The sequence below is a fragment of the Pararge aegeria genome, chromosome 24, assembly GCF_905163445.1.
Source record: "Pararge aegeria chromosome 24, ilParAegt1.1, whole genome shotgun sequence".
NCBI classification, from domain to species: Eukaryota; Metazoa; Arthropoda; class Insecta; order Lepidoptera; family Nymphalidae; genus Pararge; species Pararge aegeria.
In genome coordinates, this window is record NC_053203.1 from 2,396,409 (window position 1) to 2,422,014 (window position 25,606).

Sequence of the window (25,606 nt, forward strand, 5' to 3'; positions counted from 1 at the left end):
GAAGCCATCAATTAGTGCTACTTAATGGTGCGTAACCATCAAATAGATTTTATGGTGCAGTGGTAAAAGTAAGGGCCGTAAAATTTACCTACTACTGTTACAAAAACCATATTTATTCCGTGAAACGGTAACTTCTAATTATAGGATAATAAAACCAAATAACTTCCGTGTTTTATATTATTGCGTTACCATTACGGTAATAATTTATGGTCTGTGGAAATTCGCAAAAATTAAATAAATAATAAACAAATAAATATACTACGATATACACTCATTGCCATCTAGTCCCAAAGTACGCTTACTTGTGTGATGGGTACTGAGATAACTGATGAATAATTTTTAATGAATAATTACTTATAATATATAGATAAACACGCAGACTCTGAAAACATTCATGTTCATCACACAAATATTGACCATTTGTGGGAATCGAACCCACGGCCTTGGACTCAGAAAGCAGGGTCGCTACCCACTGTATTCGCCATTATGTAGTGGCGGCCATCTTGGATTTGAAATTTCTCATAAAATTTGACTAATCAAGCCTTTTCATTTGATACCCATATTGAGGGAGTTATGAAAAAATATGTATAACGCCACCTTGTTGCGGCGCGGCGGCCATCTTGGACTGATTTTCATCAAAACTAGCTATAAACACTTCCAACTAATTCTGCTTTTAAACAAAAAAAACATAATCAAAATCGGTCCATCCATTCGGGAAATACGTTGCCACAGACATACAGATACACAATCAGACACGTCAACCTTATAAAACCCAGCCGTTTTTGCGTCCGGGGCTTAAAAAAGTACGTGTTATCTTGAAGCGGTGATAGCGCATTGGGTAAGAGCTCGGCTTTACTTTCCGGGAGCCGAGTTAGAATCCCAGCACCACCCTAAGTTTTTTAAGTTATGTGCGTTATAAGTAATTAAATTGTCACTTGCTTCAACGATGAAGGAAAACATCGTGTGGAAACCTGCATGCCTGAGAGATCATTTTCTGAAAGGTATATGGAGTCCACCAATCCGCAATGGGCCAACGTGGTGGACTACGGCGTTAACCCTTTCTCGTTGTGGGAGGAGACCCGTGCTCTGTAGTGGGCCAGTAATCGGTTGACGTGATGATGATGGAAGAATTATGTTTGTCTATAACATCACATAGAAATAGGAATGGGTGTACAGCTCAGTACACCACATATTCTGAAGACTGGAGTGACGTCACAGCTAAAATAAATAACAATCTAAAGTAGGTAAAGCACGAAACATTCACTAGTGTGATATAAGTAGCGAGAATACGGCTAAATGAATAAAATTGTAAATTTCTTCATAAATAAATTATAATATTAAGTAGAGTTTGCACAGTCCATGCACAGTCATAGTTGGACGGGCTTACGGAATAAAAATACGACCATCATACGGGTTTCCTCCCTCAATAAGAAGGGTTCAGGCCGTAGTCTACCACGCTGGGCCAGTGCGGATTGCTGTACTCCACGTACCTTTGAGAACATTATATAGAACTCTCAGGCATGCAGGTTTCCTCACGATGTTTTCCTTCACCGTCGAAGCAAGTGATATTTTAAATATCTTAAAACGCACATAACTTATAAAAGTTAGAGGTGCGTGCTGGGATTCGAACTCGGCCCCACGAAAGTGAAGTCGAGCTCCTACCCACTTAGCTTTCACCGCTTCCAAGATATAATACTTATAAATAGTCACGTCAACGTCAAGCAAACGTCACGTCAACGTCAAGTCTGTCTATTTGAGTCTACAAACTTATGTTGTAGCTCACAAACTTGTAGCATTTTGCTCATTTTATGGTAAACGTTTCTAACGTCAGAGGTAAAATAATTACAGTCAACTTCTAAATGGCATAAGTTTTTCGAGAAACATTATTTTGGAGTGGTTTTTTATTATTATTGCATGAAGTGTGTATTGTGTCCAGCAGTGGCGTGCATAGAGAGTATGACCAGGGTATGCAGATGATACTAAATGAAGAAAACATCCAGTACGAGTTATAAATACTTAAAGGTAGGCTTTTTATAACTCTAACAATTTATATCCTTAAGTTTTCGTACTGGAGATTTTCTTAATTTTCTATCATCCGCATACCCTGTGCATACCCTCTATGCACGCCACTGGTGTCCAGGAGAAGTGAAAACGCCTCGCGCACGTCTGACTTCAAACCCGCGGGACGTGGCTAGCTCACAAACTTTTTTACATTTTTCCCATTTTATGGTTGTCGTTTAAAACATTAGAGGTTACCTAAATTTGGTTAGGTTTGTAGTCCCTGGGGCACCGAAGAGAGTTTAGCTCCCTTTGTGTGTTCTATCGACTCTATAATGGAGAGTGTTCTGAAGAGTTGTTTGCTTTGATACCTCCTTCCCTGTTCTCTGACCGCACCTCACGCCGTATTAATAAATTCCACCCTCATGATCTGGATGCCTGGTATTCTTCTACTGTTCGAAATACCAGATCATTTCTACCGCGCACTTGCAATTTATGGAACAATCTCCCATCTGATGTGTTTACTCAAAAATACAATCTAGGGTTATTCCAGGGGCGGATAAACAAATTCCTTAAAAGCCGGCAACGCATCGGTGGCTCCTCTGGTGCTGCAGATGTTTATGGGCGGTGGTGAGCACTTAACATCAGGTCACCCACTTGCTCGTTTGCCCGCTATCAATATTAAAAAAAAATACATTAAAATGATTGACTAACCGCCTGTTCGGGAAGCACTACTGAAGTGGAGTGGTTTTTGATGCTTCAATATTAGTCGTGTGTTTACACGTGTGGTTTCTGTATGTTCGTAATTCTGAGTATGAGGACTCTACGAATACTCAACCACATGCTCTTGGAATTGTTATTGCTTCATTAGAAGGAATTTGTTTAGTTTTTTGAGTAGGAATGTTATTCCAACATTTAGTGTCACAATATCGTAATGGATAATAATGAAGCTTCTGGTATACTCTATGTACCAGTTTCTATTCACTGTATTTTATTTTTAGCATTTCATTATATCAACTAATTCCCGGCCCACAATAGGGCACGGGTCTCCTCCAACTATGAGAAGGGTTTAGGCCATAGTCCACCATGCTGGCCCAGTGCGGATCGGTGGACTCCACACACCTTTGAGAACATTATATAGAACTCTCAGACATGCAGGTTTCCTCACGATGTTTTCCTTCACCGTCGAAGCATGTGATATTTTAAATTTCTTAAAACGCACATAACTTAAAAAAGTTAGAAGTGCGTGCTGGGATTTGAACTCGGCCCCACGAAAGTGAAGTCGAGCTCCTACCCACTTAGCTATCACCGCTTCCAAGATGTAATACTTATAAATAGTCACGTCAACGTCAAGCAAACGTCACGTCAACGTCATGTCTATCTGTTTGAGTCTACAAACAGACTTGACGTTTCAAAAGTGTGTTAACAAGTACCCAATAGGCGCCCGACGGACGTGACGTAGTTGGCACATAATTATTACAAGATACTGTTTTATGTTAATTTAATTATTTGATTGATATTACAATAATTGGTCATTAATGTAATCATGAATTATTACACTAATTAATCAAATAGAATGAGCTATCTAAATATTAAATGTTGATTTGATACATTGATAAAAATACTATAAATAGGGTAGTAGAATAATAAGCGGACATTATAAGTGTGAGAGTTAACCAGGGTGTTACTCTGCCCGAAGTTATATTTGTTTTATTTTGCGGAAATCCTAGTCCTGCGTAATAAGTGCTAATATTAATAAGGCCTACTTGAAATAAATGAATTTAGTTTTTTTTAATTTGGAATACAAAATATATGATCAAATATTAAAGCTATACCAAAAAAAAAGATATAAAATCATTTTGCGGGAACAATCCTGAATAAAATATAATGTTTTCCGCGTATTATTACGCCACAATGTTAGCAGAGTGGCAAAATATTAAACGAATTCATACATCACGCCGAGGGGCTTACGGCTGCTGGGATGTATTATGTACAAGCTGTGGGGAAATTGGAATTAAGTAGCTAAGTACGTAGAAATATAATTTATTATTATATGCCAGTGTATTGTGAAAGTTCGGGGGCTTATAACATTTTTTAACCGACTTCTTCTTTTTATGTATGTTCGGCATATTACTTTTTTCTTTTATTTATTTATTTATTTATTTATGAATATCCTTAGTATACTTACAGCTAGCCAAAACGTATATTTAGTAAGTTACAGATGTACATTACAAAAATATTAATTCATTTGTCTGAATATAATTTAGGAACTTGGCTAAACTTGTATTAAATATATCAATTTGTTGGTGCTTTGTTTTATTCAAAATTCAAAATTCATTTATTTCAAGTAGGCCTAATATAAGCACTTTTGAAACGTCGAGTCTTTCTGTTTGTAGTGATTCTACCACCGGTTCGGAAGGCAGATTCTACCGAGAAAAAGCCGGCAAGAAACTCAGCAGTTGCTCTTTTCCAACATCAACAATTTACATTTTGCATTCACTACAAGTTAGCCCTTGACTGCAATCTCACCTGGTGGTAAGTGATGATGCAGTCTAAGATGGTAGCGGGCTAACCTGTTAGGGAGTATGGAAGTCATACCCCTAATATTATTTGATAAACTTTTGGATAAGCTTCTTAATATATTAATGACTACCTAAATGGAAAATTGTAATAATTATGGACTTTCATTAATTTAAATGTGACTGGTTTGGTTTGGTTAAAATTAAATTTTTATTAAATCTGTTACTTTCATTTCGGGATTTCATATATATTTTTTTTGTGTTTTTACTTTTAATTAATTTAAATGTGACTTGTTATTTAATGCGGAAAATAAAATGATTAACGACAAAATTTTGCACGGCAATCTTGGCAGGATATGTTACACTTATAAAAATTAACACCTATGTAAACATGTTGCATGTACCATATTCATGCAAAATAAAAATTGATTGATTGATTGATCGTTTTCTACACGATCCTTTTCTAGCTGCACGTTTTTGTCGGTAACCATTTTACGGACACCTATAGCAATTTGAGTATTTTTTAAAGTTACTTAAGCATTTCCTATCGAAAACCACTTGGATTAGTAAAACTGACGATGAAGATTACTGGTTGCGTTTTGATTATCGTAAATAGTAAGCAATTTATGCTCGTCACAATAAAGGAGCTGATGGTGAAGTGCCGGGAGAACTCCTCATGCATTAACCAGAATCCCCGGCTTCGGGAAAAGCAATATTTTGTAGGAGGTTATGAGCAATTGACATTCAGCTATTTTTACTTTGGTATGATTACAAACCTACCCACTATAATTTTGAATTTTGAATTTGAATTTTGAATTTTGAACTGAAAAGCAAGAAATAAATATTTTCTACAACATTTTTAAGTCGGTTTCAAGTGTGTCAAGTAAAATATAGGAACTACTGGTACGTTCCTTGCTTTGGTTATCGGACAAAACTTCTCACGGGACCCGTCGTGACCACGATCCATGCAACTGGGTCGAAATATCGGCAAATCCAGAAATATTATCGTGGTTTGTACCCGTTAAATTATATTTAAGAAATGTTGATTAACCATGAAAATCTTAGTTTATCGAAACGAATATCTTTAATTATTTGAACCTTATTTGAAATATTTAGCATCTTAAGCTCTTGCAGAGAAGTTACGTCTAGTTTGATAAATATTAAAGCTAAGGAAAAATACTACACAGATATCGGCCGATGTATGTATGTGGATTTCTTACTCTGAAAGCACTTAGCCTTGAAGGCGATATAAATCTTTCGGACGCAGAAACGAATGGGAAGGAGGTGACCTGAATTTTATGATGGAGTTCAATGAACTGGCTGAAACACTAATCTGGGTTCGTATGCCATTAAATAGATTCGTTACGTACATTCCGGTTTTCGATATGGGAGAAGTGGCATTAAGTATATTAAGTATATATTTTTTAAATGACAATGTGAGATGGTGATAACAAAAAAAATAACAACCGGCTAAGTTTGTTTTGGGCTTCTTCTTAGACCAGGGTGCGTTGGAACCCTCGTAGCTTTAGTTTTATGTAGTTTTATTTATCGCCATCAACTCACTCCTATGTCATTTTTTACATGGAATGTACGCATCAAAACTGCCATCTATGTGCCGATTTGAATAAAGAAATATTTGACTTTGACTTCATAATATTTATTTAGGAAACGGACAATAGTGCAAATTCTGTTATACATAAAAGAAACCCCATATTCATATCTTATAACGTTTAATCGTTTTATTATGTCTAATTATAACAAAGCACATTATAAACTCAAACATAAATCTATCTGAACTTAAAGCACACTTTTAATTAAATACAAAGAAATCAATTCTTCAATCTTCGCTCGACATTTCAAATTCAAATTCAAAATTTATTTATTCATGTAGGCCTATCAGATGCACTTATGAAGCTTTCATACATATATGTTTATATAAATGTAAGGGGATGGTGACAACTTCGGTCGCCAACTTAAACCTAAAGCTAACGTTCCAAACGCGCCCTGGTCTAAGGAGAGCCCACAACAAACTTAGCCGGGTAATTTTTTTTTTATTATCACCATCTCACAGTAAATTAATATTAAGCTATGAAGTTAGAGCAATTCACACCCAAGCTTTCTTATCGTTTAAGTAATCCTTAACATTATAATAAGATTTTCTGTACTCCTCTGTACCTCTATTCTTTCCGCAATTTTATATGACCTTCCTATTTGATCTGGGTTCCTGTCATTTGGAATTCCTACTCCAACTTATACCAACCAGAAATTATACATGATTTTGACCAGTCTGAACAAATAATAAGTCTCTAAACTTTACTAAACTACCTGTTGCTTGCATTCTTCGTCAGCGTTTATTACGATTTTTTACAAATCCCCCTTTTTTCCTGGGAATAAAAGTAGCCTCTGTTACTCTCCGTCCTTTCGACTATCTCTGTGCCAACAATCTAGTCGATTGATTGCCAAGTTAGGGCATCAAGTAGGAATAAACAAGAAACAAAAAACGCTTTGGGGTTTATAATATTGTCATGAATAAATAAAACATTTTTAGATTCTGTTTCTTAGGCTCTTAGACAGATAGGTACAGACAGCGTCAAATGTACAGTTACATACCGTTAGTACGTCGCCGAACGTTCGATTTCGAATTAGTTACGGTCTCGGTCTGTCCAAGGCTTTATTGCTTTGGAACTTGATTGTGTGGTGCGATTAATTTTGATTGTATTGGTTTTCTGATAAAACTTCTCAGTACTAGCTGACTACTCAGTGAAGTTTGGAAATTAATGGTGTCCACTTACCAGACCCATGCCTCGGGGAGCACGTTTTGCCGTCGTCTGTCGGTTATTATCACTAACTTATTAACTTCATTATTATCACAAGTTAATAACAGACTAAACTTTCCAAAAATGCTTATAGAGTAAGACAACTTGAAACAAATGAATTTTGAGTTAAACTTTCGCATTTATAGTATGATATATAAAATAGTGAACGTAATAAGGATTTAAAAAAATGCACATTTCAATTCATATCTATATATATTGCCATTTTTTTTGTAACGAGATAAACTAAGCCGAACTAATTTAACAGATTTAAAAGTAGTGCTATACTTTTCCACAAACAACAAAGGACAGCACTTCTATTACACTTGCCGATTTTATTTGGAAATACACAGGCACACACACACAAACACACACACACAAACTTCTGAAACTGTTTTAAACCTTATTATATTTTTGGGTGTTTTTGTGTTTTGTGCCATTTTATATAAGGATGTCACTGTTCCCTATAATACAGGATAATTCCTTTTTATTTTGCGTATGATGGTTATACAAGTATAATAAAATTGATATACCATTGTCGTCTTTATAGAGAGCAATTTTCTAAATTCTTAACATAAAAGTTTACCTCATAATAGCCGGGCGACACGTTGTTACCCGCTCCGCTGCGTCTCTGAGTACACACACCTTTCGCTACGTTCGTCTTCACTTTGAATATCTTTATAATTTGCTTATCTGTAATTTACTTTTCCTAAACCGATGGAATCCTTAGTACCCACAGTTATTCGAAATAGGAATTATATTGAATTTACACGTATACCGCTAGCTTCCAGCGACTTTTGACTTAATCGTTTCAATGGCAAGGTAGCAGCAGCAAGCAGTCGGATCCGCTCACATCTCCCGCAAAATAGAAAAATGATTGTAAATGTTGATGTTGGAAAAGAGCAACTACTGAGTTTCTTGCCGGCTCTTCTCGGTAGGAGTTGCTTTCCGAACTAGTGGTAGAGTCACTACAAATAGACGTACTTGACATTTCAAAAGTACTTTCATAATTTTCCCTGACGCGTCAATAGAATTATAACTTCAACAAAAAAATCTTTCCTCTTTATAATATTAGTATAGACAGGTTTCCAATCACCATCTGCTTGGTCTGAATTTTTTGGCACCCTGACTATGGAGTATAGATATCCATGTCCATCGAGTCATAGTTTTAAGCAACTTAACATGATTTTTTTAGATAGTTTATATTGACGGCCGATTCGCACAGTGGGCGGCGACCCTGCTTTCTGAGTCCAAGGTCGTGGGTTCGATTCCCACGACTGGAAAATGTTTGTGTGATGAACATGAATGTTTTTCAGTGTTAGATGTATATTATAAGTATTTATGTAGATTATAAATAAAAATATTTATCAGTCATGTTAGTACTCATAACACAAGCTACGCTTACTTTGGGGCTAGATGGCGGTGTGTGTGTTATCGTAGTATATTGATGTAGGAACAATAAGAACTATAACATTCCCAAGACTTTCACTAAACTACGCAAGACCAAGCACCGACCAAACAGTCTCCCACCATTGTTTTGATTTGAATGTACTCCGATGCCTATCAAGTATTAAAAATACCTTTTGTACCTATATAGGTATATATGTCTCTTACTTACACTTGTAGGAGATTTCTAATTACAATGAGTCTGATGCGAGCATGAACTTTCCCGGAATGGTCCGAAGTTATAAAGTCAGAGTCAAAAATATCTTTATAAAAATAGGCCCATAGAGGGCAATTATGATGCGTACATTACATGAGAAATACACGGTAGTGAGATGATGGCGGTAACCGTATACGCCAACTTAAACCCAAAGCTACGAGGGTTCCAAACGCGCCCTGGTCCAAGAAGAAGCCCACAAAAAACTTAGCCCGACGTTCTTTTGATCACCATCTCACATTGCCATTTAAAATTACAAGAAGAGCAATAATTCACACCCAAGCTTATTTATCGTTTACGTTATCCGTTATATTATAATAGGACTTTTCCTTAACCTTTCGTTCAATACAAACTTTGAACTTCTTAAGAGACACCAACACAAACACACACACACGCACATACACACGACTGAACAGGCCAGGGAAGGTTCAGAAATTACAAATTTCCAAAACACCGGGGTGGTCGTACTGTTTCAAACTATGCCCCAATATACGAGTTTATTACGTTTTTCGCACCTTTCCGAAATACAAAGTAGCATAAAAGCGGTGATAGACTAGTTGTGCAGTCTTCGGGTACCTTCTCCTTACAAGCGCTACTCTATAAACATTAAAAAAAAAAATAACAAGCACACAAAAAAAAAATAGACAGCGTGGTGGAATACGGCCTAAACCCTTCTCACTGTGGGAGGTTAGGTTAGTTTCAAACTTTGCTCATTCTGAAGGGAGATCCGTGCCCTGGTGTGGGCCTGTAATGGACCGATGACCATGATGGTGAAATGGAATGCCTGCCTGCGAGGTAAATAAAAATAAAACAACTATTGCTTTTTTCGTTGAAATTACCGCAGGTATATTTTATATGTTATCATGGCTTTCTGCTTATAGTAAAAAGAAAACCCAAAGAAATAAAGGTATTTGAAGTTGTTCGCAATAAATATTATGTTTACATATTTCCGTAACAACACCGATAACGAATTATAAGATGATAAGATCTGTAAGTCAATCAAATCGGTTATGTAACGTTAAAAAATATGAAAATAGTACTAAATTTCTGAGATAAAAAACAAGGTAGATCAATTTTAACTGTTAGTTCTAATGCGAGTTACATTAGCGTGTTCAGATTGATAAAAAGACAAGCTTTTTTGGTACTAGAGGATACCCTCCTCAAACTCTCTTACTGCATAGGATCACTGATAGTGATCTTTTGGTGTTTCCCCTTTGACGACCTCCCTGGCCAACGGTCAGCGCTTGCATACCCTGCGAAGTGTTGCTCTCAGGGTATGCAAAAAATATGAAAAGAAGGACTTTATTTCTTGTAAGAGAGAGGGATTAAGAGGTTAAACTTCACGCTGTTCGAACGTGGGTTTTGGGGGCTTACGATTATGTTCACATAGTTGACGAATTAACGTGCTCTCTGAGGCACGCCAATTTCCTAAGACTGAGAACCTTTTGGCTGAATAACTCCACTCCTAAACACTGTTAGCCACTGGGAATGGAACCTGTTCTGGATTCAATTACCACAAAACGATTTCAATTTATAGTTTGGTTAGTAGTTAACATTTACGACTTCCATAGAGTTGAAGTCGGTTAGTTATCGTAAAGTATGACGGAAATTAATCTACTCTAGACTAGTTTCTCTCCGTAGAGTTTTTGTAAAGTATCCAATAAATAACAAAAAGTACTGACGGCATACCCCGTTAGACAGATAAACAACATGCGAGACATTATACTGTTAAACAAAATAAAGATTTTATTATTATACGATGCCAATAATTATTATTGTCACGTTTTGTGAATGCAATAAAGTTCTTATAACATATTATTTGTTCATATTAAGTAATCATCCCAATGTTATAAGAACTCACTCGCTTATCACTATTTTAAAGTTTTTTGGTTTTTTACAAAATAGTATTTTAGAAATCGATGATAGCCCAGTGGGCAGGAGCCAGACTTCGCTTTCAGGAGGCCGAGTTGGAATCCCAAGTCGCACCTCTAAGTGTGCTAAGTTATTTATACTCTTTATTTGTACACCACTCAGAAAAACAAGACAAAAAAAAAGAACAAACACATGAAGAATGAAGCAGGATACAAAAGGCGGCCTTATCGCTAAGTAGCGATCTCTGCCAGGCAACCCTAGTTATGTGCGTTTTAAGTAATTAAAATATTACTTGCTTCAACGTTGAAGGAAAACATCGTGAGACCTACATGCCTGATCTTCACTATGCACTCTGGAACAATCTGCCCGCTGAAATCCGTAGAAGTAGTTCCCTTCCGTTTCCATAAACGTAATAGGTCACACGTGATACACAAAAGGTGGGAAATCTCTTTAATGACAAAGAGATTTTCCATTTCCGTTGATAAAAGACTTTTGAGTCTGAAATCTCGTAAAAACTACATCCGACTGGGCAAATGTACCCAGGTAAATTAAATTTTCTTTTGCTGTTAAATAGGGAAAAGGTATGTAAAATATACTAAGTACCTATAGGGGGTAGAAATCGGCTTCTCCTCCGGTGGGTCAAAGTTTCCCAGGCCTCTAACTTTTAAGAGTTATGTGCGTTTTAAGAAATGTTAATATCACTTCTTTTTAACGGTGAATGAAGTAATTAAATATGAAGGTAAACATCGAGGCGATGCAAATACTGCAAGCCTGAGAGTTCTCCATAATGTTCTCAATGGCGTATAACGTCTACCAAACCGCACTTGGCTAAAGTGAATTTAATCCTTCTGAAATCCTCTTAAAGAGGACCTGTGCTCTGTAATTGATAAAGATGAATAAATCACGTAACAAATAACCGATTTGGTTAAACCATCTCCTTTCTAACATCGAACTGCGAGGTTCATACACGTACGAAGCGTTTTGCTTCTTCCTTTCTGATCCGCACCGCAAAGACCTGGAATGCCCTTCCATCTTCCGTCTTCCCCGATACCTATAATTTGGGTACCTTCAAATCAAGAGTGAATTGGCATCTTCTAGGCAAGCGCGCTTCATCTTAGGCTGCATCATTACTTACCCTCAGGTGTAATACGTGTATAATTAAAAAAAATATATCTAATTCTAAAGTATAAGACTGAAGAGTTTGTTTTGTTTGTTTAGTTGAACACGATGATCTCATGAATTACTGGTCCGATTTGAAGAATTCTTTCAATGTTGGAAAGCCCATTTATCGAGGAAGGATATTAGTTATATATCATCTCGCTCACGCCAAATAGGAGCATAGCACTAACGACCAAGAATGTTTCAAAATCAGGGTTTTTTTTTTTCTGAGAGCTTCCGCTGCTGCGTAAACAGTAAAAGTTGCGATAAAATCGTGTATCACAAAGTAGTTCTATTTTTAAAGTTCTAAGAAAAGTCCGCGACAGCATATGTCTATCTTTTAAGTTTGACTTATACGCGGACAAAGTCGCGAGGGACTGCTAGTAGAGTGTAAATATTAACCAAATACGAGTAAGTATCTAACCATTGTAAGACCATCTTTATCAAAAATGATAAAGGTTGATAAAACCCTTTCTCATACAACGTCGCAGCTAGATTTTATATTTCATGAATTTTCGCCAACCGCGTTTCGTATCTCCGCGCAAACAATTTACGAGGTAATTGACCCTGCGTAACCTTCACGGTTATAGCAATATATCTTATTTCACTAAAGTACAATGGAAGTGAGGTTGAAGGAAAAGGGAAATGAGAAAAAAAGGGCAACCGGATAAGGCGAGCTTATCACTGAAATAAATGTTAGGCGTAGATACAAGTCACTGCATATATGAACGTATATTAATTGGACGGCCGATTGGCGCAGTTTGCAGCGACCCTGCTTTCTGAGTCCAGGGCCCAGGGTTCGATTCCCACAACTGGAAAATGTTTTTGTGATGAGCATGAATGTTTTTCAGTGTCTGGGTGTTTATATGTATATCATAAGTATTTATGTATATTATTCATAAAAATATTCATCAGTCATATCAATACCCGTAACACAAGCTACGATTACTTTGGGGCTAGATGGCGATGTGGCTAGTTACGACCTTATCGAGAAAGACTTACCGCTAAGCGATTTAGTGTTCCGGTGCGATGTTGCGTAGAAACCGATTAGGGGTATGACTACCATGATCCCTAACAAGTTTGTTTGTTTGTTTGGAAATTGTTTAAAATTTAGCTAATAAGTATATTTTCTGTAACACACGTTATAAAACCGGCTATATTTTTGACATGAATTTTCGCTTCCCGTACGCCACACGTATTACCGAGCATGCAATTTGCGAAGCTCCTTGACCGTGTGTAACCTTTACGGTGAAACGCTCCTCACGGGATGTTGACTAGATTGCATTTAGGGTGCTCTCATGTGAGGTATTGCACTACCTAATTTAAGATCCTTATTCGATACATAAGGAAAGATAGGTTATTCAAGAAACCTTATTTTTTTTTATATAAATAATTTGAACGATTTCATAGGGATCTATGGCCATCGTTTGAAAATTAGGATTCATTACATAGCTGTGATCATCAGACATGAATCCAACTTGTTGAGTTTGTTCTAACATTAGCGGTAACTTATCTATACCACAGCTTATAAGATAATAAACAGAACCTGAAGCTTTAATGGTTTTTAGCTGCGATCTAAAATAAATAATTCATTCTTTAAATTCGTAAAGTCGATTTTTTTAAGGGCACAATTCCGAAACACAATTTTAAAATAAACTAAAACTGTTTTTGTAAATACCACATTATCTTTGGTTTAACATATAGAGTTTAAGGCGGCCTAATAATTATAACTGAACAAACTATTTGAACGTTTATTTTTTAATAGTTTGTTCTAAAATGCTTCTTATCTATACTTATAATAAAACTGTAGCTGGAAGATTTCTGTACATTTAATATACTTTTAAAATTTTGACCTGGGATGCTTTATAACCGATTCTGAGTCCAAAACCAATTTTTATTTAATTTTTGTCTGTCTGCCTTATCTGGTTGCCCTTTTTTTCTCATTTCCCTTTTCCTTCAACCTCACTTCCATTGTACTTTAGTGAAATAAGATATATTCCTATAACCGTGAAGGTTTCGCAGGGTCAAGGACCGCGTAAACTTTTTGCTCAGCGAAACGCAGTTGGCGAAAATTCATGAAATATAAAATCTAGCTGAGACGTTGTATGAGAATTTCAAGGGTTTTATCAACCTTTCTTATCATTTTTGTTAAAGATGGTCTTACAATGGTTAGATACATACTAGTACTTGGTTAATATTTACACTCTACTAGCGTTCCATTGCGACTTCGTCCGCGTATAAGTCAACCTTAAAAGATAGAAATATACTATCGCGGACTTTTCTTAGAACTTTAAAAAGGAACTACTTTGTGATACACGATTTTATCGCAACTTTTACTGTTTACGCAGCAGCGGAAGCTCTCAGAAGGAAAAAAAACCCCGATTTTGAAACATTCTGGGTCGTTAGTGCTATGCTCCTATTTGGCGTGAGCGAGATGATATATATCTGATAGCCTTCCTCGATAAATGGGCTTTCCAACATTGAAAGAATTCTTCAAATCGGACCGGTAATTCATGAGATCATCGCGTTCAACTAAACAAACAAAACAATCTCTTCAGCTTTATATTTTAGTATAAGATTTTTTTTTTAAATACATAGACAAGTGCAATCACACCTGATGGTAAGTTATGATGCAGCCTAAGATGAAGCGCGCTTGCCTAGAAGATGCCAATTCAGTCTAGATTTGAAGGTACCCAAATTATAGGTATCGGGCAAGACGGAAGATGGAAGGGCATTCCAGGTCTTTGCGGTGCGGATCAGAAAGGAAGAAGCAAAACGCTTCGTACGTGTATGAACCTCGCAGTTCGATGTTAGAAAGGAGATGGTTTAACCAAATCGGTTATTTGTTACGTGATTTATTCATCTTTATCAATTACAGAGCACAGGTCTTCTTTAAGAGGATTTCAGAAGGATTAAATTCACTTTAGCCGAGTGCGGTTTGGTAGACGTTATACGCCATTGAGAACATTGTGGAGAACTGTCAGGCATGCAGTATTTGCATCGCCTCGATGTTTACCTTCATATTTAATTACTTCATTCACCGTTAAAAAGAAGTGATATTAACATTTCTTAAAACGCACATAACTCTTAAAAGTTAGAGGCCTGTGAAACTTTGACCCAACGGAGAAGAAGCCGGTGCCGAAATTAGAAATTTCGGCTTCGGCTTATATACTTAGCATACATATACTTAGCTTATATACTTAGTATATTTTACATAGGTACCTTTTCCCATTTCCCAACAGCAAAAGAAAATTTCATTTACCTAGGTACATTTGCCCAGTCGGATGTAGTTTTCAGACTCAAAAGTCTTTTATCAACGGAAATGAGAAACCTCTTTGTCATTAAAGAGATTTCCCACCTTTTGTGTATCACGTGTGACCTATTACGTTTATGGAAACCATTACGAAATTACGTTTATAATAAAAATAAAAGTAATATGAAACACTATACAAATTACTATATCGTCATATCAACAGACAGACGTCCACTGCTGGACAATAGGTCTTTGGTAGGGAGTTCAAAATACCACGGTTCTGAGCCGTTTGGATCCAGCGGCTACCTGCGACGCGCTTAATGTCGTCTGTCCACCTCGTTGGGGGTCAACCAACGCTGCGCTTACCAGTTCGGGGCTGCCATTCCAGCACCTTGGGACCCCGACGTCCATCCTTTCTCCGAACTATGTGCGGGTCCCATTACTACTTCGACTCGTTGCTTTATGTCGGTAGCTCTGGTTCTTCTAAGAATCTCCACATTTCTGAATTGATCACGTAGAGATACTGCGATAGCTCTCTCCATCTCACTGAGGGGCTCTGAGCGTTTTTATGGGGCTATGCGGTTACTATATACATTAGCATTATTAAGGTCGCTCAAAAACACGTTTATGGTGATTTATTTTTATTATCTGTTGCCAATCTCTCGGGAACAGTTTCTTTTCCTGGGATAAAACGAGCTGTTACTCTTCGTCCTTTTAACTAGCTATATGCCAATACTAACAAGCACTATTTCTGGACGCTTGTGTCTCCTTTATTCTGCGTTTGTCCTAAAAAGTTGCCCATAAATATACTACGTCAATGCTCACAGCGCCATTTAGCCCCAAAGTAAGCTTGTGTTATGGGTGCCTAGATGACTGATGAATATTTTTTTTATGAATAATATACATAAATACTTATAAAATACATATAAGCACCCAGACTCTGGAAAACAATCCTGTTCATCACACAATCCTTTTCCACGGCCTTGGACTCGAAAAGCAGGGTCGATGCCCACTGTGCCAATCGGCCATCAAGCCCATGTATCTCTATGCCAAAGATCACGTCTATCCGTTGCTCCATTGCTGCGTGATGCAAGGACAAAACATTGGTGTAACCGTAACTTCCCACAGTACGGCTAGCATGGGCAGGAGGCAATTTTCTCCCCGGGGAAAGGATAAAAACGTAAGATACGTTTCCTACGTTTCCTCTCCCACAGTTTTCTCAACTCTCCGAGCACAAGTGGAAATAATATCCGAATTAATTTATGAGTAAAAATAAACGGTCGTAAACTTCTTCTCGTCCATGTTTCCGTGTTTTAGCAGGCGGGTGGTGGTAGCGGTATCAGCCAGCATCAAGAAGCGCGCATGCTAGCCCCAAAGATAAGGCAATTTACCGCGGTATAATGTCTTGTAAGATTTTTTTGCCTCTAACTTTAGCTTAATATGACAAAACAAATCTCAGAACTTTTAATATGACACTATAAATCTCAGAAAATTATTTTATACTAGCTGTTGCCCGCGACTTCGTCTGCGTTTGATTTTGTTTATAAAGTATTCAGTATTCATTCACTAAGACTTAAATGAGGGGTTTGCTGCTGTCCGCTGATGTGTTCTGTCCTCTATCTCCAACCACATTCATCAATCTACACAAAGTTTGTGCAAAATTAAACACATATTATAACCTCTATAGTACAAAAATAATTATATAAATCGGTTACAATTTGTCGGAGTTATGTTGTAAAATCGTCAAACATTTTCATCCCCTCTCTCAAAGGAACCGAGCTTAATGTCGGGATAAAAAGTATCCTATATTACTTCTAACACTTCCAAGAATATGTGTACAAAGTTTCATGAGGATCGGTTAAGTAGCTTTTCGTGCTGCAGAAGAGGGCTGTTCGTTCTATCTACAAAACGGGTCCGAGAGAGTCATTGAGAGATAAATTTAAAGATTTTAAAATAATGACAGTGTATAGCCAGTACATATTTGAAAATTTAATGTACGTTCATAAAAACATTTCTAAATTTAAGAAAAAATGTGACTGCAATAATTTAAACATAAGAAGTAAGAATAAACTTACAGTGCAATATACTAAGTTACATAAAATTCATAATTCGTTTAAAGGAAATTGCATACAATTCTACAATAAACTACCAATTGACATCTTGGAGATGTCTCTTAAAAAGTTCAAAGTTTGTATTAAACGTAAGCTTATAGAAAAGTCCTATTATAGTATAAAGGACTACGTAAACGATAAAAAAGCTTGGGTGTAAATTATTGCTCTATCCAGGTTGCTCTTCTAATAATTTAAAATGACATCGTGAGATGGTGATAACAAAAAAAAAACACCCGGCTAAGTTTGTTCTGGGCTTCTTCTTAGACCAGGACGCGTTTGGAACCCTCGTAGCTTTAGTTTTAAGTTTACGAATGTATTTATCGCCATCATCTCACTACCGTGTAATTCTTATGTACGCATCAAAAGTGCCACCTATGGGCCTACTTGAATAAAGATATTTTTGACTTTGACTTTGACTTTGTAGTTTTAACTTACATTGGCATTTATAATATTAGTAGGGATAGGGATAGGGAAGTAGGGATAGGGAAGTAGGGATAGGGATAGGGAAGTAGGAATTGATAACAATTCAGATTATTATTAATATAATTTATTGTTTTAATTTGGCATGTTGATGTATCAGCAGAATATGTTGGAACATTATATCCTAAACGCCAAAAACTAACCCATTCTTAGCAAAATTAATGCTTCATTTCATTTTCTTAACTGTTTGCAAGGGATTGATTTGCAACAGTAACCATGAATACACAATATCTCTATACAGTATAGCAGACTGACTAACTGACTAACTAGCTAACTATAACTTATACAATAACCACGTGGCCAGTATAAACACCGAGCGTCGCAGCGCGTAAATTATTCCGCACGGCAATTCCAATGTTAGGGTGTACATATTTATGGTTAGGAGTGTCCTGAAAAATATAGAAATTGTTTTTTTTAAAACTGACTGCCATAATATACTTTGTTTTATTAACTTGCCATGTGGTGAATGAGAAAAAAGTAGTCACCACCCGTACTCTTCAAGCGAACTTGTACGAATAGAATTGACACCGGGCAGCAGCGTTGCCTGTGCTACTACTACCAACTATTGTGTTAAGAGAAGCCTTTAGTCCAGAAGTGTACTATTATAGGCTGATAATGAACTGTTGGTTAGGTATCAAGTACCTTTATTGTTTGCTAAACATTACCCGTTAAACTATACACTTATGCCCGTTAATTTCCGTCCCTCACTATCCCAAGGTCGTTATAGATATTATTTAAATTAAAACTGTACACCCGTAAAAATTACGAACAAGAAAATATTAGATCTGACAAAAATGTAGAGTTTGTGCCAAAAACCACTTATAAAAGTCGAATATCTATAATATATATCTTCTTTTCAACTGACTTAAAAAAAGGAGAACGGTCTCAATTCGACTGTATGTTTTTTTTTGTATATTTTTCACGCGATTACTCCGCTAATTATGAACCGATTTTGATCATTCTTTTTTATTTTGGTATGTCATAACTTAGTAAACTTGAACCCATTTTAATTTGGTGAAGATCTATTTGAGGGATTGTGACAAAATCGAGGGTACGTTGAGGGTAATCGTTAACGTGGGGAAACCCTCATGGATTCCACCGCGCCACGTTTGATATAACGAATAATTACTTGATCCCTTCCGATTTGCTACATGGATTTTGGACTGTAATAATAAAATAGGATGTGACTTGGCCACCCCAGTCCCAACGGCGATGTATCGCAACTCAATTAATGCCACGTTCACGTTCTGGCACACTGCTCTGATAACCGACTTTCGTGAAATTGCCGTCTGTCTCGCTGCGAGCGAATACTGTTCAAATTAACAGTTTACCTTCCGCTGCAGTGTCAAGAGTGCCCTAACAACGATAAATGCTTTCATGCCGCGAATAATCGTCATTTACGAGATCAATTTTAATGTGTTTTAACATACAGGATATATAATATTAAATATAATATACAGGGTTCAATAAATAATATCAGAAAGCTCTCGGCCTATAATTGTTTATATTAAAACTAACAACTATTGTTCTACGACTTTTGTTTTAACTGCATAGTTTGTAAAAGATTCAATATTCAATATTTTACATAGATACTCTACTTCTTACTACTCTTTAATGTAACACTGGCAACATGCGCAAACCACGACTCTTTCGTACGTTCTCGCATGCCCATGCGAGCACGTACGAAAGAGTTGCACAAACAGGGACATGTTGCACAGTGTAATGTAAATTAACAGAAATAACATGATTTATTATTATTTTTGTATGAAATAGATTAATTCTGAATTTTGAAAAGTCGTAGAACAAAAGTTGTTAGTTTGATTAATAAAGAAATAAATAAATATACTACGACAATACACAAATCGCCATCAAGCCCCAAAGTAAGCGTAGCTTGTGTTATGGGTACTAAGATGACTGATGAATATTTTTATGGATAATATACATTATACATAAATACTTATAATATACAGATAAACACCCAGACACTGAGAAACATTCATGTTGATCACACAAACATGTTCCAGTTGTGGGAAACGAACCCACGGCCATGGACTCAGAAAGCAGGGTCGCTGCCCACTGCGCTAGTCGGCCGTCAATAATGGGAACTACAAGGCCAAAATCTTTCTGGTATTTTTTATTTCAACTTAATGGCTCGAATGATTCAAACTACAAATTCTATATTTTATAAAATTCTATTCACCACTAAAATACAGACTAAAAATTCGCTTTAAACTCTAAGAAACGAGTCTCTGTCGCTCAAGCCATGTCAGTTGTCATTCATTTTGCACGATGCTGTGGCATTGACATATCGTTTAATTTTCTGTAGTATATATTAAACTAGCTGCTTCCCGTGGTTTCATCCGTTACCCCTCCCGTACGTCCCAAAAGTAATTTTATTGTTATCTCCAAAACTTTGCGAACAAATAACATGCTCTAAAGGCGTATCCACAGATTCAAACCCTGCTGAAAGTTGTGATAGCCTATTGGACTTCGACATCAATTTTGGGGGAATGAAGTTTGAATCCCGGCACGCACCTCTAACTTTTCTTGTAAATAGAAAATGTTTGTTTGTTCATCACACAAACATTTTCCATTTACATGGATGTTTTTCAGTGGTTGTTTATCTGTATATTATAAGTATTTATGTATATTATTCATAAAAAAATATTATTATTATAAAGTGCCGAAAACAAAGTCCAGGTAGCAGAGCCTGCCTGTAAGGAAAAGCCAGGGATAGGGGGCGTGACCTCGAGGCCCGTACCCCCGATTGGTCTAGGCTAAACGGAGAAGAGCCGAACGTGAGATACTTACACTAAAAAACCGATTATTCTGATCTCACTGGCACAATACTAGCACATCACTCATAATAAGCTTGCTAAGCAAAGTTTTACGTGCCAAGAAGTGGAGTATATTATGCAAATGAGTTGCGAAGTGGGCTACATTGTCGCAATGCAGTACCTTGATAACTTGTACGACATATTTCACATTTTACCCGACACACAACTCTCAACCTTCCGGGTGTTGTCTGCTTTGGTCGTGGCTAGTTGCCACCCTTTTTCACGGTGGAAAAGCTTTATGGCTACCTCTTTTTGTTTGGCTATTTGGGACTCCGCCCTAGGGGGTATACCCGAACTAAAAAGCACCACGGCATGTCCCTCTGTCTTGCTTTATGACGTGCGGGAATCCTTTCTACACTTCTCGGACGGTTTATTACAAACCAACTAAGAAATACGTGCCGCATAGCGTCCGGTACACGTTGAAGCCATTGGCGTGCACTTTATACATGCACAAAACCACGGCATACCCAGATTCTTTAATATACTTGCTTTATTCATATCCTGGTCAAAAACCCTGTGTTCGCCACTGTTAGAAACTGATGAGAATTAGAGAATTATAGTATAAGCTTCAAACGTTTCAATGCTAGGTCGTGGACATCATCAAGTTTTTAACTCCGGGCTGGTACTTGAGAATTTTTAAGAGAGAAAATCCAATACCTTTGATCATCGAACCTCGTGTTCCGAAGACATGCTAACAACAAAGCCACGAGGTAGTTAAAACACTACAATAATATATAAATCGCTCAAACTTATAATATCTCTTTGCTTTGGGTATTAATATCTTAAATCTACGCGCGTGTGAAGGCCAAATCTAGTGCAAAACGTACACCTCACAATCTCATATTACAATTCGATTGCAAAAATTATAATTGAGTATTTCTCTCGTTACCATCAGTCATATAATATTAATTACGGCACTCAACCTGTCCATGATTTAAATTAAAGTATGATATCTAATGTCTTAGCTAGAATTTCAGCTGTACACTTTCACATTTAAGGCTGTGCCCAAAGGTAGACACTGTTTGTAACTGACACGAAACACTTTCTCAGAAAACTTTGCTCTGTCCAGCAAAGACGACTGGACACAGTCTCTAATTATTACTTCTGGATATCAAGAGAGAGAAAAAGTATTCAGGTTTAGGTTTAAAGACATTTATTCCCATGAAAAGACCTAAGTCACTTACATAGGAAACTTAATTTTCTATAATAAATTAATACACTTCGCCATTAGACTAAACTAAATTCAATTTTACTATTATCTATGATCTACTCATTCAATGTAACAATCATTCTGTTTCTGCTGTAACGGAATGTTGTAGTAAGAATGATTGCATTAATTTATTTTTAGCTTTAAATATTATGTGGGATGCTTTTGAAATATTTACTGTTAATAGATGTAATGTATTCATACATGTTTTGATGTGTTACAGTGCATCTTATATTAACATAGAAACAAACTGTCTGTCTGTAACACCAGACAGAAAGGGTGTCCACCTCAGCATACGCTGATATTTTGTTGTCTCATATGATGCTGATTTTTTGTTGTGATTACTAGTGACGAGAGTAATTTAAACAAAAATTATCCATTTTCTTGATGTACTCACTACTCACGGCCGATTAGCGCAGTTTGCAACGACCCTGCTTTCTGAGTACAAGGCCGTGGGTTCGATTCCCACAACTGGAAAATGTCTGTGATGATCATGACTGTTTTTCATTGTCTGGTTGTTTATAAGTATATTCAAAGTATTTATGTATATTATTCTTAAAAATATTCATCAGTCATCTTAGTGTACCCATAACACAAGCTACGCTTACTTTGGGGCTAGATGGCGATGTGTGTATTGTCGTAGTATATCTACTTTTTAAAGTCTAGCGACTTTAAATATAGTTTACACTGTACACTTTCCTAAAATTTTATTATAATATTAAAAAATATAAATATTATAATTAAATTTCGTACCTATTTGGTTAACCTATAAAAATATGTATTTGATGATGATAATAAATAAATAAAATAGAATTCTCGGTAGAATCTGCCTTCCGAACCGGTGGTAGAGTCACTACAAACATACAGATTTGACGTTTTGAAAGTGCTTATATGGCCTACTTGAAATAAATGAATTTTGAATTAAGAATTTTTTAATTTTGAAATACTAATAAATAAGCGATAAGGGCGCCTAATGTACCCTTACTCCTTTATTTTAATTGTGTATTTTTTTTTTAAATGCTTGTTCTTTTTTTATTTTGTGTACAATAAAGTGTATTTCATTCATTCATTCATTCATTCATTCATTCATTCATTAATATGTTACTATTTTGTTCCAGCTGCACTCGGAGTACCGCAGCACATACCGATGGCACGAGCACAAGGACCAGCAGCAGGGGGTGATGAAGCAGCCCGCCCCCACTCCGCCCTCCGCCCTGCCCATTGCACGGGGTGAGAAAACACTTCCACTTCTGTAGCTAGATAAAACAAACACGACAAAATAACAGTAAAGAATTATGAAAATTAAGCTTCATTTGCTATACTCGGCGAACAGCAGGAGAATCTGTATAGTGTAATTTATAATTTCTTCAAACCTTATACTCCACACCAAACAGATCTTCGGCAATGTACCCTCTACGCATGTGTCGCTCCGAAACCGGAGCATCTTCAGGAGATGTTGACATTAAAATGAATACAAATACAAAACTTATTTGAACTTTTAGACTTATTAACTCATTGTAATATGGATAAATAAGTACATAATATTAGTAGGAGTGCATTTATATGATATGTCACAAGCATGTCAAAGTCATCGGTGACGCGAACTAGTAAATGTTTTTTTTATGTAGGTATTTCATAATCACGTGAACCCAAGATTAGATCTTAACCGAAGTTCAAACGATCAGTTCGGTTCAGAAGTTTTTGCGTGAAAGAGTGACATCCAAATATCTATAGGTAGATTTGCTTAGCGTGGAGTATAAAGATTGAAGAAAATATAAATAGCACTATACTATACAGATTCTCCTGTTTTTACGGAGTATATCAAAATAAGCCCAATTTCCATAATATATAAAAAAAAAAATATATAATACTAAGACAGCTGATGAATATTTTTATGAAAATAATACACATAAACCTACAGATATCAAAATATTTATCAGTCATCTTAGTACCTATAACACAGGCAGTGGCGTGCACTTCATACATGCACAAAAGCACTGCATACCCTACAATTTTTGTATAACTCAAAAATGCGAAGGATTTATCCATTTTATGGCAACTTCCTTCTTTATGCATACCCTGGTCAAAAACCCTGTGCACGCCACTGAACACAGGCTACGCTTACTTTGGGGCTAGATGGTGCTGGGTGTATTGTCTTAGTAAATTTATTTATTATTATTTTAATACTGGCGTACCCAGTCCGCTTCGCCGGTCTAGATTTTGCTTTATTTTATTTAAACAATAAACTTACATCGTTAAATTTTTAATTTAAGTCTCCATAATATATTAAATCATTTATTTCTCTCCGTATTCATTCTCTTCTCGAGCGGGTGAAGATCATTATCTACACCCATGTACACCCAACAATAGAATATCATCATAGTAAATAAAAGCTGTATTTGACAGTTTGACAATTCAAAAATAGGAGTGCACCGATCGTCACCAAACTTTACAGGATTACTCGATAGGTCGATCCGGAGATTCCCTGAAAGTTTCATTGAAATCGGTCCAGCCGTTTCGGAGCCTAGACGGAACATACCCACACACTTTCTCTTTTATATATATATAGATTAGTACGTAGGATAGCATGTAATCGTATCTCAGCCAATATATAAAGTTATATCTCTAAGTATATCTTATAGTATATATAGTTAAGGGCTAACCTCCACTGCTACCTACGTGCATCCTTCTTGAAACCTATATTAGCAACGTGGGCGTTTCATTTCATGATAGTACGTACTTACCTAAAGCTGTCTTCCCACCAGCGCGAATGAAATTTAATCCGTAACATTATTTATGAGTAGCGGTCCATCGCAACTTCGTCCGCGTAAAAGTCAACCTTAAAATAAATAAATATACTACGACAATACACACATCGCCATCTAGCCCCAAAGTAAGCGTAGCTTGTGTTATGGGTACTAAGATAGCTGTTGAAAATTTTTATGAATAAAATACATAAATACTTATAATATACATTTAAACATCCGGACACTGAAAAGCATTCATGCTCATCACACAAACATTTTCCAGTTGTGGGAATCGAACCCACGGCCTTGGACTCAGAAAGCAGGGTCGCTGCAAACTGCGCCAATCGGCCGTCATATGCTGTTACGGACTTTTTTTAGAACGTAAGGGGAACAACATATATACATGATTATATCGAAACTTTAACCGTTTAAACAGCGCATGCAACAGAAACATTCATAAGGAAAAATAAAACATTTTTAAAACATTCTTCATTGGTGCTATGGTATTAGCGTGATAATATATACTCTAACGCCTTCCTCGATGAATGAGCTATCCAACACTAAAATAATTATTCGAATCGGTTCCTGAGATCATCGCGTTCAAGTAAACAAACAAACTCTTCAGCTTTATATGTTAGTGAAATATTTATTTATTTATTTAAACTATTTATTTGTACACCACGACACAGTAAGGCAAATGAAGGAAAAATAGAGAGAAATACAAAGATAGGAGTGGAATACAAAAGGCGGCCTTATCGTTTAGTAGCGATCTCTGCCAGGCAACTCTGGGATTAGGACAACATGACAACTTAAAATAATATCTCTAATGAACAATTTACTATTTGTTGCACATACTATTTTTAACGCCGACGGGAAAACGATGGGATTTTATAAGTTTCACGCGTCTGTGTGTGTGTGTGTGTGTGGGGGTGTGTGGGTGTGTGGGTGGGT

The 25,606-nt window shown here is 36.5% G+C and overlaps 1 protein-coding gene across 2 annotated transcripts in view; it reads left to right on the forward strand.

The window, feature by feature from the left end:
- LOC120634605 overlaps nt 1–25,606 on the forward strand; it is a 111,951-nt gene that overhangs the window by 43,582 nt on the left and 42,763 nt on the right. For both annotated transcript variants that reach the window (XM_039905334.1, XM_039905333.1), the window contains exon 3: nt 23,027–23,138. In XM_039905334.1, coding sequence (XP_039761268.1) covers nt 23,027–23,138 — 112 coding nt within the window. The remainder of the gene's footprint in view (nt 1–23,026; nt 23,139–25,606) is intronic.